Here is a 21,911-nt window from a genome sequence, read left to right on the forward strand (position 1 = left end):
CACGTCTTCCTTGCTATTACAGGAAAGGGAAATGGCTGCACCAGTGCTTTAGACAGCGACATGGAGAAAATTTTGAAGAAAATATATGCTGTGAATTATTAGCAGCTCTTTTTCCATTTGATGGGGCCCCGACAATGATATAGAGAGCAATTTTTGTGTGAATATTTGGAGGAGTTCTTCGGTCCAAACGCCAATAACAAGTGGCTGTCCCACCAATGACTCATCGGGTGGCACACGCTAGACGTGGGTCATGTGATATACAGAAGAAGATTTTCTACCCTCCTAATCTCTCTACCTTTTCATGTCCTCCTATTTGAACGGTCAAGGTTAAATCACGGTCAAGGTTAAACCACGTCAACATCTTATATTAAATTTTTTATAAAGATAATAAGACAAAAAACAATGTGTGAGAGAAGGAGATGAAAGGGAATGAGAATAGGAGAGTAGAGAATCCTCCTCTGTGATATACACCCAGTTACATGCTATAATTTGTCCTTGCCTTGCATTTCTAACCTATAACCAGTTGTATATCCATCTCGTTTTGTGAAATGTGCAATGTGATGAGAGACATACAAATAGAAAGATTTACAACCGATTACGCCCCAAAATTTCCCATCCTAAAGGGAGCATCTGTCTAATAACCGATTTTGCATCCCGTTGCACCTAATCTCTGGCCATGATATGCAAGGGAGTATACAACCGAGGATAGCAAAGAATCTCTCCTCTCGTAGACCATACCTGTTAGGATCATACTCTGCTCTAAAAGTTCAAAGATATTTGCAAAGGATATTGGTACTTACTCTAGGAAGACAATTAAATCAAAAAAATTCAATAAACATCATCAACAATTGAAATCATGAGCAGTATCAATTACTTCAGTAGCAAGAAAACTGAATATTCGTGGATTTAGAATCCAAAATCCCCAGAGGAAGAATGATAAAAGGAGAGCTCCCCTTAGGATACTGCTTCTCTCGTAGCTGTTATTAGCATAAAATGCTTCTTCTTCTTTTTCAGAGTTGTCGACATGACATGCCTCGGGTCAAGTACTAGGACCGGTGACAATTTCTGAGATCATCCTTATCAAGGAGCAGAGCCCGCCCAAGAAGTTATGGTCGATTACACCTTTCCCGTCGATCACATGAGCAAAATCAACAAGTTTAATTTGAGCACCTTGTTTCTTCCCTTGCAGTAACGATTCCTTGTCGTAAACCATCATAACTGAACAAGAGTAGAAATGGTAAATGGTCTGCTCCTCAAACCACGACTTCAGTACCAGCAACTGTGCCAATATCCCATTAGGACCACCATAGACAGTCGATGCAAAACAACAATCTGGTTTGATATCTGAATCGGTAGATGGGTTAGAAGATACAAATTTCCTAAGAGTTAACTTTGTCTCGTCAACGCTACCCCTCTGAATAACCGTCCTGTCTGGCTTCCAAACTCCAGTTTCTTTGTTTCCATGCACTTGGAGTCCAGATATCCTGAACCCCAGTTCCAGGCTCGCGGTTTCTCTATCTTTCTTAAGACACCTTTGGAGATAATCTTCAGCAGCTTGTGGGTACCATGTTCTGGCACCAATTTTAGCGTCCAATATACATGGATTGATCCGGCTTGAGACAATATCTTCCAAGGCCAGGTGAGGAGACAGGCCAGAACCATCAGACGCCTCTAAAAGCTTAGTGCCATGAAATACAGGGAAGAACTTGCGGATGTGGTCTGGAATCCTAGTGTCAGTAGAGAATGCTCTATAGAATGCTAACTCTTGGGATCCACGCTGGTCACTTTGAAGAGGCTTGTAAAAGTGCCCTGAATCATCCACAAGAGGGCCAAGCTTTCCACCACCGGCTTGGTGACCAGCAACTTGATGACCTGGGACCTTAAACATAGTCTAGAAAATGAAGAGAATTATCAGATACATCCAAATGTTTTTCTGCAGGCAATATTCAATTAACGTATAAGAATTTGCTGACGCTATAACATGCAGAATCAACATAGTGCCCTTGTGAATCCAAGAATTAAAACTTTATTGACAATTAAAAACAATAAGTATATCAATCACAAACTTCTCATCACCACGAATTGAGATGGCAAACTTCAATGCTCCTAAATACAGTCAAGCAAATTTGTCTAAGTAGATGCCTGGCTTCAAAACAATCAAAACACGCAAGAAGTGCTTTCAAAATGGCTGAAAGCGCTTTTGATGAAAATGTTTTTGGAATCAATCCTTAGTAAAAATGCAAGTAAATCTAGGAAAAGCACTTAAGTGCTTCCTGGAAGCAGCTTTTTAGTGCTTCTGGAACCAAAAAACATTTTCTCTAAAAACATTTTCAATCATTTTAAAAGCACTTCCAAACGATCTCTAACTCAGCCAATATATGAGTTTTCCGTTGCGCTAAAACTCACCAACTTAGCACATTCAACTCAAGGATAACTAATACTTTCTTAGTTCCTATAGAAAAGTAAATTCAGAATGATAGCAAGATGTGTACCAGAGCCAATTAGAACCCCTGCGATTATAATCCAGTACCGCAAGTTTCTAGCAGATGGAACCAAAGCTTCTGACACCAAACACAAAAATAGCAACATCAAAAGGATTCCAAAAGCATTTAACATACAAAATACATCCAATTTCTAAGAAAATTTCAGATGGGTTTATACAAAAACCAATAAAAATACAGTCTTGAAGCAAAGAAAGCAAATTTAGAGTACCAAGAGCCAGATTTTGCTATGGAATCAGAGAAAGCTGAGATCCATTGGAATATCTACAAATCTAATCCAAGAATGCAAACCAAAACCCTAAATTTTTCAGAGATATTTGGACAGAAAAATTGTAGAGAGAAAGCAAGAGGAGAGATATACCTGGCTCTGGCTGTAATTGCTGTTGCTAGCGATGAATGCTTGGCAGAGAAGCCTTCACCTTTCACTCGCTTTTGATTGCTATTGCCACTAGAGAGAAACCTCTCTCTTCAAAACAACGGAATAAAAAAAGGATGAACTATTCTGTTGACTTCAAAACAAAGCTAAAGGTAAAGGGGAAAGTGATTTAATCGGATCCAAAGCTCAAGTGAAAGGGGAAAGTAAATTTATTGGACACTGGATTGGCTTCTTCATTTGGAAGAGAATCCTACTTTCTTCGAAATTACAATTTAATACGGAATAATGTTAGGCAGATTAATTTTTTAGATCAAATTTATGAATTGTGTAATGTGTTCGTATGTACGTTGACTAACACTTAAATACAAAGGCAAAGCCAGGATTTTTTTTTCTTGTGTGGGCTAGCTGAAAATAGTACCATAAAATTATATGTTTATTTTTTTGCTTATATAAAATTATATAATAATCAATATAAAAGAACAACAATATAATATAAACTATCCTCAAAATCATAATCCTAACCAATAAATTCAAGGACCATATAAATAATTAACCTACTAATTAAATCAAGAATAAGTAAATAAAGAGACTAAGAACGTACCAAAGGTGACATTCATTGGAAAATTGCAACGGAAAGTCAAGAATTGCAGAGATAGGGATTTAATTGTGTATTTAAAGAATTTTATTAATCTTTTCTTGAGTAAGAAGCATAGAAGCTAAATTACATAGAGTAAATGATCTTTTTCTTTAAAGAATAGAATAAAGGGGGACTGGAGATAGAACTAATTTATAATTTTTAGCAGAAAACGTATTATTTACTATCTCTCCTCTACTAAATATACATTAAATAATAATTTGTATTCAAATTAAGTAGGCTATAAGCATGAGTTTACAAAAGAATAGATCTATTCACAAACCCATTTTACTTTCAACACAGCCTTATTAATATTTTGTTAGTGATCATCTTCAATTCATTCGATCCGAACAACCAGCAATTAAGAGAGGTGTGTAAGAAGTAAAAATGAGTGTATAAATAGCACCACCCTTACAGAAAACCTCCCTGGGCTACAACTCACCTTAGCCTTATGGATGGCTACGCCATTACTTAAATAATAATTCAATTATCAACATTCACATTATATGAATTATAAAATCCGATTTAAATATCCATCTAATATGTGCAAAAAAAAAACTCATAAAAAAATGCACACAAAAACGATGTACACACATGTCAAGGGACATTTTATTGTTTAACAAAAGAAAATAGTACTTTTATGAATATTGTAACACAATTCACGTGTTGTATCATTTGTGATAATAATGATGGACGATACTATTAATATATCATATGACTAGAATATAGTAATTCAAAAATAAATACATATGTTATAATTTGAGTAGAATTATATAATCTCTCGACGTGTGTTTCAGTTACATAAAAAAAACTATTCTACATGTCAAACTTTAATTGGGGGAAACATTAGAGATTTATCCAAAGAAAGAAGCTTATTATCGTCCATGTTTATTTAACCATGCACCGATGCACCCCCATTTACCCACCCTATTTTCCCAATGCAGAGTGTGAAAGTTGTCATAACTAAACAACCTTACAAAAAGTTGGGAATTACCTTTAGGGGGTCTATATAGAAAATAATTGGAATTATATTAAAAGAGAGGGTCACGTGGCTTTTTTAAAGAGAGAACATGTTCTTTTAATTGTCTTGGCTCAAAACTACGTCGTTTGGCCAAATCAATTAAAAATAAAACAAACTTCTTCTTCTTCATTATCTATATGCAGTCTACACAACCTGTAGCTGCCGTTGCATACCTCTCCTCTACCACATGCCCAGACTGTGGGGTGGTACTCAGAGGTCCTCATAGCCGCTTCTTCGAACTTCCAGAGGGTCTCAGGACCCACCAGGTCCCTGAATGGATCCGTCTCTATTCCCCATATAAATTTCATAAACAAAACCGTCAATTTCTTAATATTTATTATAAGATCATTCTTACACAAAAAAAAAAAAAAAAATCATTCGAATCAAAAATTGTTTATTCATTCAAGTTTATCAAATAAATGAACATTCTTCAGAGAAGCCTTTACCTTTCACTGGCCTTTTGATTTATGTAGGGAGAGAAACCTTTCTCATTATTTGACTTGAAAACAAAGCCAAGGTTAAAATGCTTATTGGACATTGGATTGGCTTCTTCCTTTTGGAAGAGATTCCCACATTCGAAATCACAATCCAATATCAATATGTGCAAAAAAAAAAAAAATCATAAAACAACCCTGCTTAACTGTCAAATCAAATAAATTAAAAAGTTTTATGGTAAAGAAATAACAAGAATGTATGAATAACACTTTACTTTATGAATATCAAAGCACAACTAACTTATTGTATTATTTATGATATTAATACAGAAACAAATACATGTGTCATAATTTAAGTAGAATTGTAATATCACATGACATGTTCAATTTCATAATCAAAATTGTTTAATTTCATAATCTTTATTAGAAGATCATTCTTACAAACAAAAAAATTATTCGAAGCGAAGTTCATTTGGTCATTATAATTTATCAAATAAATGGACGGTTCTTTGTGAATATGTTACTCGGTACCTATACCATTAATGTATATGATAAATTTAAATGACTAAACGAACTATAATTAAAATGTTTTTGTAAGAAACTATCTTATAATGAAATTTAAGGATATTATAAGATATGATCTCAAAATGTTCTCCATATAAATTTATAAACAGAATCGTTTTTTCTTTATCTTTATTATAAGATCATTCTTACAAGAAATCATTCGAATTGAGTTCGTTTATTCATTCAAGTTAATCAAATAAATGAACGGTTTTTCATGAATATGTTACTTAGTACTTACACCATTGATGTATATGATAAAATTGAATGACTTAACGAACCCTATTTTGAATTAATCTTTTGTAAGAATGATCTTATATTGAAGATTAAGAAATTAAATAATTCCAATTATGAAATTTCTACCAAAAAAAAAATGTTATTTAAAAATAGTAGACTGAACTCATACAACAATACATAATTGATTTAAAATACAAATTATATAATAATATTCTCGGTGTAGGCAAACTTCTTCAACAGCCACATGTTGGTCTCAAGTGGCTAAAAGAATAAAAAGGGTAAAGCCCTCATCTTTTGTGCATTTTCAATCTTTGTTTAGTCCTTAACCTTTTAAAAAACTATTGCTTAGTCCTTCAAAAAATATGCCATAGATGGTTTAAATCCGACGGCAACCTTGAAATATTCTTGGGTTGACTTCATTTTACACCACAAGTTTGATGGTCATTTATAAAATGATCCACGAAGTTTTGATTTTTGCATTTTACACTACATGATTTTTGAATTGTACTAACTTAACATTTTCTCTAATTTTATGTCTAATTGACATAGACCAGGTCTAGATTTTAACACTCTTTGACTGTTAATTTTAATGTTTTTGTACTTTACTCTTTTAATGCTTTTATAAAATTAATAGTCAATGTCTGCTTAAATATGAATCAAATCTACGTTACATAGTACTTGATGTTTAATTAGATAGTGATACTGAGAAATGTTAAACTGGTGAAATTACGTGGTGTAAAATGCAAAAATTGAAACCCCGTAACTCATTTTTTAAATGACCTAAAATATTGTAGTGTAAAGTGCAATTCTACGACTATTCATTCTTTTTGTTTGAACATTGAAGAGGGAGTGGTTAGTCAGCATCTTCATCGTATACAAAGTCAGCACAGCACCAGAGTGATAGACCGGCCGTCGCCGTCCACTCTGCCTGCAAATTTGAGCCTAGAAAAACAGATATCACGGAAAGTTAGGAAAGAGACATTAAACCATGATGCTCAAGAACAAGTTTCTTCCATCAGTTAGGGGGTGGTGGCCCCACAGTGGCATCATCGCCGTCGTCGTGCTTCTAGCTCTCATCTGTTGCTGCCGCCCTGTAGCTACTTCAGATGTTAAAAATATGGTAACTCTCTCTCTCTCTCTCTCTCTCTCTCTCTCTTAAACCCTGGATATTCATCGTAAATACTTGGCGGTGACCGGTACCATCACTATTAATGCAACACAAATCTTGAATTTAAACTCATTTCGCGGTTATTATATTAACGCGGTGGTGATCGCCACTTAAGGATGGTGGGCGAAAATTAATGCTATCTTTTCTTGTGTTCTTAAGTTTTCTTTTTGTGTTTCCGACATTACTTTGGCACATGTATCAAATTGTGATTTGCACAACGTTGGACCAGATTCTCAACGTTCGTATTCACATGCATGTTTAATAGGGATATTTTTTTATTTAATTCGATTAGGAGAGTGATCACAAGGATGGTGTGTGTTGGACGAGAGTTGGTCAACCTTGCCCCCTCAAATGTGCATTTGAGTTGTTTGACACCAAATTCTTGAATAACACAAAGGTAATCACTTCTGGTGCATTTTATGGATTAGTAGAATTTTAGATTAGTTATATTAATCATTACGTTTAAACCATTTTTTCTATACAATTTTAGATGCTGGAGATTGTGAGGGGTCAAAAGGAGTTTAACCTCCCCATAATCACAGCTAATAGAAAATTAGTTGCTTCCGAGGATGGAGGTTTGCGTAACCCGTCTTATTTGGTATTCAATTCTGGATGGGGCAGGGAACAGTCTCAGCATGCCACTAAAAAGTTCAATTATCCTTCTCTTTCCGGCATCAAAAAACCGAGAAGTGAAGAAGATATCGCCTTTATGAGTGTAAGTCTTTTGCCATTGGGCTGTCACAATGGCGGTATCCCAACCTAACCACACACTGCCGTGCATTTTAACTTTCGTCACATATGGCAGTGAATGATTGACTTGGGATAGCGCCATTTTTGCATAGACACTGAAACGCATCTGTAACTTTGTGAGTGTTTTCAGGTTCTTGAATTAGGAGAGCTCATTAGAACAAAGCAAATTACGTCGAAGGAGCTTACGAGAATTTTTCTGAAAAGACTGAAAAGGTAACAGATCAGCTCTAAAAACACTTGCTTTGTTATAGTATTCAGGACCTGTCATTTTAACAATTCATCGTCGGAAAATTAGGTACAATCATGTTCTTGAGGCTGTGGTGACATATACAGAAGAGTTAGCATACAAGCAAGCAAAAGAGGCTGATCAATTGCTTGCCAAAGGAGTGTATTTGGGTATATACTTTTCTTGTTAGACCTCAAATGCTTGTACTCCGGATAGTTTGGTAAGGAACGCTACTCGGTTCCTTATAGTTACTGAAGTAACTTACAAAAACAGCTAAACGAAAAGTTTCTGTACATGTATCAAACTGTGATATTGTCCGTGAGGAGCCGAGTATTTTTCTTTCGTTAAAGTTAATTTAGATAAGGCGTGTTCCCACCTTCGGGGCATCGCCTATTTTGTCCACACAAATGTCCTTGTACAAGAGTAGAGAGTTTACAATTGCTTTCTTTGCAGGTCCTCTGCATGGGATTCCTTATGGATTGAAGGATATAATTGCAGTACCGCAATACAAAACAACGTGGGGTTCCAGTAGTTTCAAAAATCAAGTTCTTGACATTGAAGCTTGGGTTTACAAGAGGTTGTGAAGAAGTATGAGCATTGTAGATTGCAGTAACTTAAATTGCATTTTGCTTATTGGTTGGTCTCTGCTGAATATAGGCTGAAGGCTGCAGGGGCAGTTCTCGTCGCGAAGCTTGTTTCCGGATCACTTGCATATGATGACATCTGGTTTGGTGGTCGAACAAGGAACCCTTGGAATATTGAGGAGTTCTCCACAGGTTCATCAGCCGGCCCTGCTGCCTGCACTTCAGCAGGTACAGCTCAAACTTTCTGCCCTCGGAATTTTCATTCATTCCTTATTCACTTCTACTTTATTAAGGGTCTTTGCTTAGCTGAGTTAACTCATTGTTGAAAGAGTGGTGATTTTCGCACCATATTTTTAATCATCTGCACTTCAAAATTGTATATATACTAAATTCACGAGCCTTTCAAAATATGAGAGAATAACAAGAGATCCTTCACAGGTATGGTTCCATTCGCAATCGGATCAGAAACAGCTGGATCTGTGACCTACCCTGCTGCACGCTGTGGTGTGACAGCATTGCGCCCAACGTTTGGCACTACTGGGCGAACTGGTGTAATGAGCATATCGGAAAGCTTGGTACTTTAATCTTCTTTCTTCATGTCCTTCTGTGATGCAGTAAAGATAAATTGTGGAAATTATAGCTCTTATGTATTTAACAGGACAAGCTTGGACCTTTCTGTCGAAGCGCCGCAGACTGTGCCATTGTTCTGGATGCCATTAGAGGAAAGGACCCAGATGATCTTTCGTCGAGAGACATTCCTCTTGGCGATCCGTTTTCGGTTGACATTAAAAAACTTACAGTTGGATATTTAGAAGATGCTGAGATGGAGGTCAGTAAACTTAGTTGGATTTTAACAATAGACCGGCCCCTAACCCTCAATTATTAACATTAGGCTGGCGATTTTAACACTCCTCGTTTAACTTCCTGCATTTCACCTGTGGGTGCAAAAAATTGTAAAACATTCAGTTAGAAGTGCGGGTGGAGAAATAAGGACTGCCAAAATCGCTAGCCTTAACATAATGTATCCGTTATCAGCTCCTGTTTTTTCAACTATTTTATGTGGAGCTTAAAATGGAGAGCGTTTTACAGGTTGTTCATATTCTTGCATCAGAAGGTGTAAAAATGATCCCTTTCAAGCTTAACTACACAGTTGATTCTGTTCAAGGCATCCTAAATTTTACCATGGACGTCGACATGTTGGCTCACTTTGATGAATGGCAGCGCTCCCGCCATGATGATGTTTACGAAGCTCAAGAACAGTGGCCTACTGAACTCCGCCGTGCACGTGTAATTCCTGCAGTTGATTATGTACAAGCTCAAAGAGCAAGGGGGAAGTTAATCCGCGAAGTAAAAGAAAGTTTTACCGTGGATGCGTTCATTGGCAATGCAACTGACTGGGAGAGAGTTTGTTTGGGAAATCTTGTTGGTATACCTGTAATTGTTGTTCCAACAGGGTTTAAAAGCATATCAAATCCACCTCATAGCAACCATAGTCGAAGAAGAACCACGATCACCACCGGCATTTATGCTCCTCCTGAGCGTGACCATATTGTAAGCTCGAATCAACTAAAATCTAAAAACGAAATGATCAAATGTGTCCTTAACTATTTGATAACATTTTTTTTGGTCATATGCAGGCTCTAGCACTAGCTATGGCTTTCCAATCCGTCACCAATCACCACAAGCAACGGCCTCCGATCGATAATCTTGGACCAAGTGATCCAATCCAAAGTCTTCCCAAATGATTGCATCCCAAGGACAACTTTTCTGCAATGGATGCCATTGTAGCGAAATACCAAGAAAACCACGCATTGCCATGCCCCTGATCACCATAAGTGTGTGTGATTGCGTTAGAATAGCGTCGCAATGACTCCTGTTGTAAGTAGGTTTCTCTCCGTCCTTAGAGGAACTGTAACTGCAGCCTCAGTCCTATTCTGGTTATGTAATTTTGAGTCGACATTCGATATATACGTGGACAATGAAATCGAGATTGAGATGTACACAAAATGAAAGGAACCCATACATTTCATGATATGCATAAGCAAGTAAGATGTTACATAAGCTTGATATATTAAAGCTGGATCTGTGGTCTTCAGTTCAGGGTGTAGAGTAGGGCTACACGTACGTACCGTTGCTCATTTCCTGACAGTTTAAGCTCGTCTACCCTCCACTTGTCGTTGCTCATTCCCTGACAGTTTAAGCTTTGTCGCCGAGCGTGACAGCCTGCACGAGAAGATCTCGTTGTTCTTCGAGCAGGGAGCTCTTCTTGTTTTCGAGGGAGTGTATTTGATTCTGGTGAAAAAGCATACGATCTCGTATGAGAAATGGATCGATGGCAGGCATATGTTCCCAGAACGCACCTAGATTTTGCTCGTGTTGAAGCTTCTCATCTTCCACCTGCCCTATTTCTTGCTCAATTCTTCCAAGCCTGCCGGTAACCTCCATGGCTACTCAAAGCAGCACTTTCTTGCGTTGTTTTGCCGACTCAAATCCGTCCACAAACTTTCCTGCCTTTTTGACTTGGTACCATATATCTGTACGCTGACGTATTTCAGCCGTTTATAAGCTTTAATTACACTACATCAGCAACTATTTTGTTTTTTGGGAAGGAGCTTATTAAACAATAATTTGAAGGCGTGGAGGATGCGCATGCACCCTTAATAGTGACGTGACCTGTCTAGAAGGAGAAATTTTTAGTTGTGACGGGAATACAAGTAGTACATCACGTGTTTTAATATGAATAGTGGGAAATTCTATTTTTTAAGTTATTAACTTTTTATCACACATATCCCACCATTTGTTTAGTGACACGTGATGTACTACTCTATGTACCGGTCACATTGAAAAATATCTCATCTAGAAGAGAGTTTGGAGCGTCTTACAATTAATGTGGAGAAAAAAATAATCGAGAAAAGTATTGAGGCAACAAATGGATTCTTGGGTAAAAAAGACACAATTATCTTCGAGGGACATCAGAACTCCTACGCGTAAGCAACGGATAATCACAACTCAATCAAGGTCAAAAGTAATCAAAATAGTTATTTATTCAAAACATATTTCATCAATCTTTATCAAATCATCCCCACAAGGTAACCTTCAATTATTCATTCAAAATAGGATTAATTACCTAAATTAATTGATTAATTAATTTTTTAATTAATTTTCTAATTGATTACAAGATATTATTTTGACATAATATCTTGCAATTACATGCAAAAACCACCATAAGTGGCCGGACCCCTTTTCTCCAAATAGGGGCCAGCCACACCCTTATAAATACCACTTCATTTCTTCAAAAACCTAACTCCAACTCTCTTGCAAAATTCTCCAAAATTCTCTAAACACCTTTCCCTCAAATTCTAATTTTGGCATCGGAGGTTCTTCGGCTAAAGCCCCTCCCATTCATCGTGGGCGCATGAGGCTTTTGGCCTTGACCTAAGGTGTTAATTGTTTTGCAAGTGCAATTCCGTCCAAGAAGAAGAAGGCGGAAATTTGCATCCACAAATTGGTGCTTTCATTGAGAGCTTGAGTCACACACTCGTAGAAGATTCTCGCATTCAAGATCTTGTTCATTTGTAGATTTTTCGTATGTTTTTGTTCCTAGAATTTTTTTTCTTAAAAATTCTTCGAATAAATGTAAAAGAAGAGTACAATGACGAGGAATTTGAAAACTTTAACAAATGAAAATTCCAACGTTCAAGAATTAGGACCATGACACAAAGCTCAACACGACGATCAGTGTAGCGGCACCACCCCCACGGGGCACCACCGTGGCAACCACCTCAGTGGCCACCATGGAAGCCACTGTCAGCAAAGTCCACTGTGCCACAACCACGGCCTAAGCAGTGCCATTTAAGCCCACACGGGCCTGAGCCACTCAAGCCTAACACGAGCCCAACAGGTTGCCGAGCTGATCCCTAGCCTTGCACCCACGTACGCTGCACGCCGAGTAGCCCATTCCTGTGACCTTCAAAGCAACCCAAAATGGTCCAAGACCAGTCCAACCATCTCAACTCCAAGATCTCTACACATGCTGCCCTTTCCTGCGAGCAGCCCAAAATGTGTGGGGGCATTTGTGGAGCCAAAAATAATTGAGAAAAATATGGAGGCGACACGTGGATTCTTGGGCAAAAAAGACAAAATTACCCTCGAGGGACATCGGAACTCTTACGCGCAAGCAGCGGACAATCACGACTCAAACAAGGTCAAAAGTTATCAAAATATGTATTTATTCAAAACCTATTTCATCCATCCTCATCAAATCCTACCCACAAGGTAACCTTCAATTATTCATTCAAAATAGGATTAATTACCTAAACTAATTGATTAATTTCCTAATTGATTGCAAGATATTATTTTGACATTATATCTTTCAATTACATCCAAAAATCACCATAAGTGGCCGGACCCCTTTTCTCCAAATAGGGGTTAGCCACACCCCTATAAATACCACCTCATTTCTCCAAAAACCTAATTCCAACTCTCTTGCAAAATTCTCCAAAATTCTCTAAACACTTATCCCTCAAATTCTAACTTTGGCATCAGAGGTTTTTCGGCCAAAACCGCCACCCACCCCCCCCCCCCAATTCATCGTGGGTGCATGAGGCTTTTAGTCTTGACTTAAAGTGTTAATTGTTTTGCAGATGCAATTTCGTCTAAGAATAAGAAGTCGGAAATTTGCATCCACAATTAATATGAAAAAACGAAGGAGAATTGAGAAAATAGAATTAGAAGGTCGTTAGCATCTCTATTGTAGCAAGATGAAAATGAAGAATAAAAAAAATAGAATTAGAAGATTGTTAGCACATCTGTTACAGCAAGATGAAAATGGAGAATCGAAAAAATAGAATTAGAAGGTCATTAGCATCCCATTAATTGGATCATTTTGCTATGATTCTTGACTTAAGTATATGTTTAGTTTTTACTCAGAAATTGGTTGTCATGAGTATTAAACTTTTTACGATTCCTAATTTCCTTTATGTTTGTTAATACAAGATATTGACAAATTAAATTAATTAGGGAAAGTAGTTGATGCGACTCATATTTCTGCTTTTGCCGCTTTCTTAATTTGAGTCTTTTTGTAAATAAGTAAACATGTTATTGACTAATCTGATTCTTTAACATTGCGATATTCTTTAACGATCTAATTTCTCCCTTAATGTAGAGAGGATCTTATTTGGAAGTGCTTTTACAATGACTAAAAGTGTTTTTGATGAAATATTTTTTAAACCAGTTCTCAGTAAAAAAAATCCAATGGATGTTGAAAAAGCATTTAAGTACTTCTTGCAAGAAGCATATATCTGTTGCTTCTTCTAAAATCAATTTCACCAAAATGCTTTTAGTCATTTTGAAAGCACTTCCAAATAAGTCCTTAGTAATCGACTATCTCTAATATTTTTTAGCACAAAAACAAAAAAGAAAAAAAAAACCAAATGTGCTGATGAAAAAAAGAAAAAAACCAAATAGTAGTTGACTATCTACCTATATAAAGGGAGAATGCAAAAATAGTGAAACATTCATAATTCCAAAATTGCCCTCTCCCATTAAATTTTCAAATAAAATAAGAAATTCACAAAAAAAACCCCACTCCCTACCTAACTTTATTTTCATTTTTTAAATATATTATTATTTGTTTTTCTGTTTTTCGTTTTTTCAAATAAAAAATCAAAAGTGCCTATTGCCACACGCGTACACGTGTGGCAAGAAGCTAATCTACGCGTGTGGTAAGAGGCTAGTCTTTTATATATAAAATGTGAAGCATTTGAAAATACCAAAATACCCTACACGTGTGAGAACCCAAATAGATGAAGCATTTGAAAATGCCAAAATTGCCCTCTCCCATTAAATTTTCAAATAAAATAAAAAATTCACAAAAAAAATGGTGAAACATTCAGTTAATTGTTCTTCACGAGTCGGAAACCCTCCCTATGTAAACTCCTTTTTTGCCCAATGCATGTATGCCACGGCCATCTCATGCGCTCTCACTCCCCCTCTCCTCCAAGCTTTCAAATATGGTAACTCTCTCTCCCACTCTATGTGTTTGTACTGTTGTTTCTGCTACTTGCAGAGTGAAAAGTGAAAAATACAAAATTAACTTTTACTTAAAGTAATTATCTGGACATTATATTTAAGTAATGAAGTTCTTTGGCCACAGGGAAAATAAATTTACCCTAATAGTGCATGGAAAAGTTAAAGATCATTTCCCTAATCCTATGCTCACGAAATAATATTTTTTTCGTCCGTTTATTTTTAATTTAGTTAAATTTTCTTAAGTGCACAAATATTTTGTAATTGATTCGATTAGGACATTGAGAAAGCGCGTTGGTTCTGTCAATGGAGGATTGCAGGACCCTTGTGCTTTGGTTTTCATTCCGGATTGGGGCAATGAGGGATCATAGCCATTGAGCTCAAAGTTTAATTATCTTTACCTATCGAGCATTCAAAGACCACAAAGTGAAGAAGAAATTGCCTTCATGAGTAATAAAGTTTGATTTCTTGTAGCTCTTGTTATGAAATGAGTGAACCGCATTAAATTATTGTGTCATCGCGTGCTATTGTTTACTTTTCTGTTTGTGTTCATATGAGTTTGCACTTTTTCTTTAATCTAGTACTAGTTGTGTTTGATTGCTTAAGTTGTGTTCTCAATCGTGTTTATATCATATTGCACTTGATTGTAGTTGTTAGAATTTGAGTGAACCACATAAAATTCTTGTGTCGTTGTTTTCGTAATTGTAAGCTTTTGTGTTCTCTATCGTGTTTATATTGTCTTGCACTTATACTTGTTGCTACAAAATTGAGTGAATCATGTCAAATCCTTATTGCGGGTGTGTGTTGTTTAGTTTTGTGTTCATGATCGCATTTCTATCGTTTTGCATTTGTAACTATCCTTGTGTGAATTTGAGTAAACCACATCAAATTGTTGTGTCATTGCATCTGTGTGCTAAATTTTTTGTTTCGCATTTATATCGTTTTGCACTTGTCTTTCTAGGAGATCAAGGACCAGATATCTGAATAGTTGTTCCTCTTTGCTTCTGCCTCTCTCTCTCTCTTTCTCTCTCTCACAGACTTACACAATATGCTTGATATATATCTTGAATTATGAGCATATATCAGGCTCTTGAATTAGGAGAGCTAATAAAGTCGAAGAAAATTACGTCTCTGGAGCTTACTCGAATTTTTATACAAAGATTGAAGAGGTAATAAAAGTACTGAACTCTAATAAACTGATCTTTTTATGTTTATTGAAATAGTCTAGACCTTTGTACATTGATACATTGTTGAAGGAAAACACCAGGTACAATCCTGTTCTTGAGGCTGTGGTTACCTATACTGGAGAATTAGCAAACCAGTAAGCAAAGAAGCCAATGAATTGCTTGCCCAAGGAGTTTACTTGGGTATGATTGTTTTTCTGAATACTTCAATTGCAAAATGTCACTTTTCCTGCCCTTTGAAATTTGATGTTTAGTTTAGAAAAATCACATTGAATAATCTCAGAGTTCCAAGTAGCAATTGTTGAAGTCGTATCTCTGAGAAAAGAAGAGTGTAAATATCTAAACCCTACTTCAACTAATACCGATGCCTTTTGTGATAAAATCTCACGCCTGATGAATTGTACAAGGGTAATTACGAAAATGGGGACAATGTCGGTGTTGTTGGAAGTGGAGCCCTCGGCCTGTCTCTTTGATAATTCAACAACAATATTATTGCAGTTAACCAGAATTACATATTGATTTCTTCTTTAGGTCATCTCCACAGGATTCCTTATGGATTGAAGGATATAATCTAAGTTCCCAGTACAAAACGACATGGGGTTCTAAAACTTTCAAAGATCAAGTTCTTGACACCGAAACCTGGGTGTACAAGAGGTGCTCAAACATTAAAAATTGAATCACTTGCGAATTAAGTTTCGTTAAGTGGCATTTTACTTGTTTATTTCTGGCTATGTTTTGCATAGGTTGAAGTCTACTGGAGCAGTTCTTGTTGCAAAGCTTGTTACTAGATCGCTAGCATATGATGGTATCTAGTTTGGTGGTAGGACCAGGAACCCGTGGAATATTGAGGAATTCACAACACGTTCATCATTTGGTCCTGCTGCTTGCACCTCAACAGGTACGTTTCAAATTGTGAGCTGCTACGATTTTTCATCCCCTTCATTTGTTCCCTGCAATTTTGTTTTTAATGATCTAAGCTTATTTAAGAAGCATCCAAGGGTGCTCTTGTTTGTAAACATAAACTGAAAAAAGTTGGAAAAGTTTTGAGGAAACGTTTTTGGAATATGTTGCTTTAAATAAGAACCTTTTACATGTATGGTGCCATTTGCGATTGGATCTGAAACAGTTGCTTCCATGACTTTACTTGCAACTCATTGTGGTGTGGCAGCTTTGTGTGCAACATTTGGTTTTGTTGGTCGAACCCGCATCATGAGCTTGTTAGAAAGCTTGGTATGCAACAATCATAAAACATTTGATCAAGTTTTTCTCCTTAAATTTGAAATAGTTAATAATATATTTAGAACCTTCTTTTTCGTCCTTTAGCGGGTTACAGAATTAAACTGAGTAATAAAATTTGATTTTAAATTTGTTTATCAGGATAAGCTTGGTCCTATCTGTAGAAGTGCTACAGATTGTGCGATTGTTTCGGATGCTGTTAAAGGAAATGACTCGGATGACCTTTCATCAAGAGACATCCTCTTGAGGATCCTTTATCGGTGGACATAACAAAGCTTACTGTCGGATATGTTGATGATGTTGAGATGGAGGTTCGTGGTTCGATTCTAAATTGCATCATTAAGTTTTGATTAACTCATTTCACTTGATCGTTGTGTAAAATTGTTTGATGGTGTCTTTAGGTTGTTCATGTTCTTGAATCAAAACCTTTCAAACTCAACTACATTGTTGACTCTGTACAATGCATTGTAAATTTTACGATGGACGTGGATATGTTGTCTCACTTTGATGAGTAGTAGCGGTCCAGGAAGTATGATGATTATGAATCTCAAGCCGATGGTCTCCTGAACTGCGTCGGGCACACATATTTCCAACAGTTGACTATGTTCAGGTATTTTATCTACATATCATGACTAGAGTTGTTATGCTTAAGGTCATTCTAGTGTAATTCCAATCATTAAACTTTATTACGACACTACGAAGAGCACTTTCTAGATTTGAGATAATTAATCGCTGCATAATGCTCAATGATTGTTTCTAGGCACAGAGGGCACGGGGAAGACTGATTCAGGAAGTGATATAGTTTCTCTGTTGATGCCTTCATTGGCAATGCAACCGATTGGGAAAGAGTCCGTATAGGGAACCTAGTAGGGATGCTTGTAATTGTTGTTCCGGTAAGATTTACCAATATATCGGGTCCTCCTCGTAGTGACTGCCTTAGAAGAACGGCAATGACCACCGGCATTTACGCTCCGCCTCATCGCGATCACATTGTAAGTGTTTCCCATTATCTTGAATTTTGGGGTCCCAACTTCAAATGCATCATTTGCGATGCAACGTTAATTATTGGTAATATTTTTGTGTGTGGGCTCTAGCATTGACAATGGCAAATCAATCTGTTGTTGGAACACAAACAAGATGACTAAACCAAAACAATCACAAAGATATGAACAACAGAAGCTCACTTTATTAATCAATAAAGGATTACAAAAGAACTCACAATAAACTTCACAATAGTTCTCTTGCCTCTCAAGTCTCTCAAATTCACACACCCTAACGTTAAGGTTTACACATATTTATACTAGACAACCTAGCCACAAACCTAATCCCAAACTAAGTGAGAATCCAAACACCACCTGGAAACTTGCGTCAAAGTTTCTTATACTCATTACAACTAGGATTCCTACTTTAGTTAGGAATACAATTCTAATTTCATACCAAATCCAACAATCTCCACCTTGGTAAGAAATTCCATCAGAGACTTCATCTGCTTCCATTGCTCCACCATTGTCAAGTTTCAAACTTGTTTAACGTGCACCAAATCCAAGTAATGCTTGAACTTTGATACACCAACTACCTTTGTTAACATATTAGCAGGATTATCAGCCGTAGCAATCTTCTTAACAAGAATCTCACCTTCAGCTATAACCTCTTGAACAAAATGATATCGCACGTCTATATGCTTGGTCCTCGTATGATGTACTTGATACTTTACCAAGTAAATGGCACTTTGACTATCACAATACAAATCCAACTTGTGTTGATTTACACCCAAATCTTTTATCAAACCAAGTGTCCAAATAGCCTCCTTAATAGCCTCAGCCATCGTCATAGATTCAGCTTCTGTGGTTGATAAAGCAATGGTTGGTTGTAGTATTGATCTCCAACATATAGGACCTTTCACCATAGTGAATACATACCCTGTGGTAGACCTTCTTTTGTCTAAATCACTAGCAAAATCAGAGTCCATATAACCAATAGAGAACTTATCAATTTCTCCGTCATTTTGTTCAAAACAAATTCCTGTATTCCTTGTTCCATGAAGATATCTCAGTATCCATTTAGCAACATCCCAATGCATTTTTCCAAGATTATGCATAAACCTACTTACAATTCCCACTGCATAAGCAATATCGATCCAAGTACATACCATAACGTACATCAACCCTCCAACCAAACTGGAATAAGGAACATCTTTCATCCTAGCTTTTTCTTCATCACGCTTAGGGCATAGTTGAGTGGTCAACTTAAAATGAGAAGCAAGAAGTGTACTCACAGATTTGGTTTCCTCACTAATGCCAAACTTGTGTAGCAGTTTTTCCAAGTATTGTTTCTTCGATAAATACACCAGTTCCTCCTTCCTGTTTTGAGTGATCTGCATCCCCAAAATCTTCCTTGCTTCACCAAGATCTTTCATCTCAAACTCTTTCTGCATCTGAGATTTGTAATTTCGGTTATATCACTAGAGGCAATAAGCATATCATCCACATAAATCAATAAGTAGACATATGTACCTCCACTTAATTTCTTGTGATACACGAAATGGTCGTAATGACTTCTAGTGTAGTCATGATCCTTCATAAACTTATCAAACCTCAAATACCATTGCCTCGGTGATTGCTTTAAACCATATAGTGACTTGTTGAGCTTGCAGACTAGACCCTTTTTTCCTTGTTCTTCATAACCTTCAGGTTGCCTTATGTAAATCTCTTCAGACAAATTTCCATGTAAAAAATCAGTTTTTACATCTAACTGGACTAACTCGAAATCAAATTGTGCCACTAATGCAAGTAGAATTCAGATGGATGAGTGTTTCACTACAAGAGAAAAGATTTCGTTATAATTTACTCATTCCTTCTGAGCATAACCTTTAGCCACTAGTCTGGCTTTGAACCTTACTGGACTTGCATGATCTATTCCATCATTCTTTGCATATACCCACTTGCACCCAATGGCCTTTCTTCCTTTAGGCAACTTCACCAATTCCCAGGTTTTATTCTTCTTTGAGTGACAACATCTCGTCATCCATAGCTTCATGCCAATGCTTTGCTTCTCCACTACCCACTGCTTCAGTAAAACTTGCATGGATATCAACTTCGATTACTGGTAATGCGTATGCCATACATACAACACAATCTTTGAATCTGGCAGGAAGCACAACATCTCTTTTTCCTTTGCTCTTGGCAATGCACTCTTCTTGAGCTTGAATATCATCAACCATAGCTTCTTCGTCTTGTCTTTCTTCTTGGTCGACACAATTTTGTTCATTATTCTCGATGCTTGATTTTTGAGAATTATCTGTTGATAGCTTCACCTTATAGACAACATTCCTATCCTCTCTAAGTTTCATATGGGATTCATCAAACGTCACATCTTTACTCACTACTACCTTCTTGAGTTCTGTGCTCCACAACCTGAATCCCTTGACATCACTATTAAACCCTAAAAAGATAGCTTTCCTTGCTCTCAGATCCAGTTTTCTTTCACGTGGTAGTAAGCATCACACTAAAAAACCCTCAGTCTTTCATAGTCTTGAGTTATTTTTCCTGACCATAATTCCATTGTAGTCTTACCATTTAAAGCTGCAGAAGGTAGACGATTCAAAATATGGCATGCATAATTTAATGCTTCTGCCCAAAATCTTTTATGCAATTTTGCTTGTGAAAGCATACATCTCACCTTTTCCAGCAATGTTCGATTTAACCTCTCTGCAATACCATTTTGTTGGGGAGTTTCTCAACACTAAAGTGACAAGTAATACCTTCTTTTTTGCATATCTTGAAGAAGGGATCATAAGTATATTCCTCGCCATTATCACTTCTTAAGACTTTCAATTTTTTGCCAGTCTCCTTTTCAACTGTGTTTTTCCATTCCAAAAAAATATTCAACACCTCATGTTTGTGCTTCATCATATAAATCCATGATCTTCGTGAACAATCATCAATTAAGGACACAAACCATCTCTTCCCTCCTAAAGATTCATTCTTTGCAGGTTCCCAGACATCTGAGTGTACATACTCTAATATACCCTCAGTTTGATGTATTGCAGTGCCAAATTTTACCCTTGTTTGTTTGCCAATAACGCAATGTTCACAAAAATCTATTTTTCCACTTTTGGCTCCCTTTAAAATCCCTTGTTTAATCAACCCTTACAGTGCTTTGTTTCCCTCATGCCCCAACCTCATATGCCATAGAGAAGATGTATCCTCTTGATCACCTTCTGCCACTATAGCCACCTATTTTTCCATGGTTTTGTCCTCCAACAAGTAAAGCAAACCTCTTCTTGGAGCCTTCATTATCACTAATGCCCCTCTAGCTACCTTAAGTATATTATTCTCAGAATAAAATTTGCAACCTTGGGATTCAAGGGTGCCTAAGGAAATTAAATTCTTCTTGAGGTCTGGAACATATCTTACTCCTTGTAACTCACGAACTACACCATCATGATGCTTAATCATAACATTGCCAATCCCTAGCGTTGAACATGGATTATCGTCACCCATATACACAGTTCCAATGATACTTTTGAAAGATAAGAACCAATGACGTTGGGAAGTCATATGATGAGTGCATCCAGTGTCAAGCACCCATTGATTTACATAGTCTATGCTTTCCGCTGCTGTTAGGGCACAAACAAAATCCTCATTATCAGCTTCAACAATGTTTGCCTCTGAATCCTCATATTTTTTTCCTTGTTTTTAGCCTTGATTTTAGGACAATCCTTCTTCCAATGTCCATTCTCATGGCAAAAAGCGCACCCATCTTTATCCAAGAATTTTCTGTTGCTTGAGTTACCTCTTGTGCGAGACTTGCTTTTCTTCCTATTTGCAGACTTTCTTTCCTTTGATCTTCCTCTCACCATTAGTGCTTCAGAGTTGTTCTTCTCTTGTCTATCAAGATTTCGAACTTTATGATTCATCACAGCACTTGAGATCTCATCAAATTTAATAGTTTCTCTACCATAAATCCATGT

The 21,911-nt window shown here is 36.7% G+C and overlaps 2 protein-coding genes and 1 pseudogene across 7 annotated transcripts; 2 read left to right on the forward strand and 1 right to left on the reverse strand.

Annotated features, from left to right (window-relative positions):
• Positions 1 to 827: 827 nt before the first annotated feature.
• LOC137710387 (inositol polyphosphate multikinase beta) lies at positions 828 to 3,049 on the reverse strand. 5 transcript variants are annotated; one of them, XM_068449352.1, is made up of 3 exons: positions 2,863 to 3,049; positions 2,493 to 2,558; positions 828 to 1,891 (listed from the first exon to the last, which is right to left on the reverse strand). In XM_068449352.1, exon 3 carries the CDS (start codon positions 1,886 to 1,888, stop codon positions 1,040 to 1,042), a length of 849 nt encoding a protein of 282 aa, XP_068305453.1. In that variant the 5' UTR covers positions 1,889 to 1,891; positions 2,493 to 2,558; positions 2,863 to 3,049; the 3' UTR covers positions 828 to 1,039. The 5 variants fall into 5 exon arrangements, with proteins under 5 accessions (XP_068305453.1, XP_068305452.1, XP_068305454.1 ...); XM_068449351.1 differs by having other exon boundaries at positions 2,493 to 2,561; XM_068449353.1 differs by lacking the exon at positions 2,863 to 3,049 and adding an exon at positions 2,713 to 2,831 and having other exon boundaries at positions 2,493 to 2,561.
• A 3,605-nt stretch (positions 3,050 to 6,654) lies between these two features.
• On the forward strand, positions 6,655 to 10,533 carry LOC137710873 (uncharacterized). 2 transcript variants are annotated; one of them, XM_068450025.1, is made up of 11 exons: positions 6,655 to 6,884; positions 7,225 to 7,329; positions 7,423 to 7,647; positions 7,813 to 7,895; positions 7,978 to 8,078; positions 8,362 to 8,485; positions 8,566 to 8,720; positions 8,931 to 9,067; positions 9,151 to 9,321; positions 9,582 to 10,043; positions 10,130 to 10,533. In XM_068450025.1, exons 1-11 carry the CDS (start codon positions 6,753 to 6,755, stop codon positions 10,235 to 10,237), a joined length of 1,803 nt encoding a protein of 600 aa, XP_068306126.1. In that variant the 5' UTR covers positions 6,655 to 6,752; the 3' UTR covers positions 10,238 to 10,533. The 2 variants fall into 2 exon arrangements, with proteins under 2 accessions (XP_068306126.1, XP_068306127.1); XM_068450026.1 differs by lacking the exon at positions 6,655 to 6,884 and having other exon boundaries at positions 7,233 to 7,329; positions 7,554 to 7,647.
• Positions 10,534 to 14,503: 3,970 nt separating this feature from the next.
• Positions 14,504 to 18,039, forward strand: LOC137710121 (uncharacterized; annotated as a pseudogene).
• Positions 18,040 to 21,911: the final 3,872 nt, after the last annotated feature.

Source organism: Pyrus communis, chromosome 12, assembly GCF_963583255.1.
Source record: "Pyrus communis chromosome 12, drPyrComm1.1, whole genome shotgun sequence".
Taxonomy (NCBI): Eukaryota; Viridiplantae; Streptophyta; class Magnoliopsida; order Rosales; family Rosaceae; genus Pyrus; species Pyrus communis.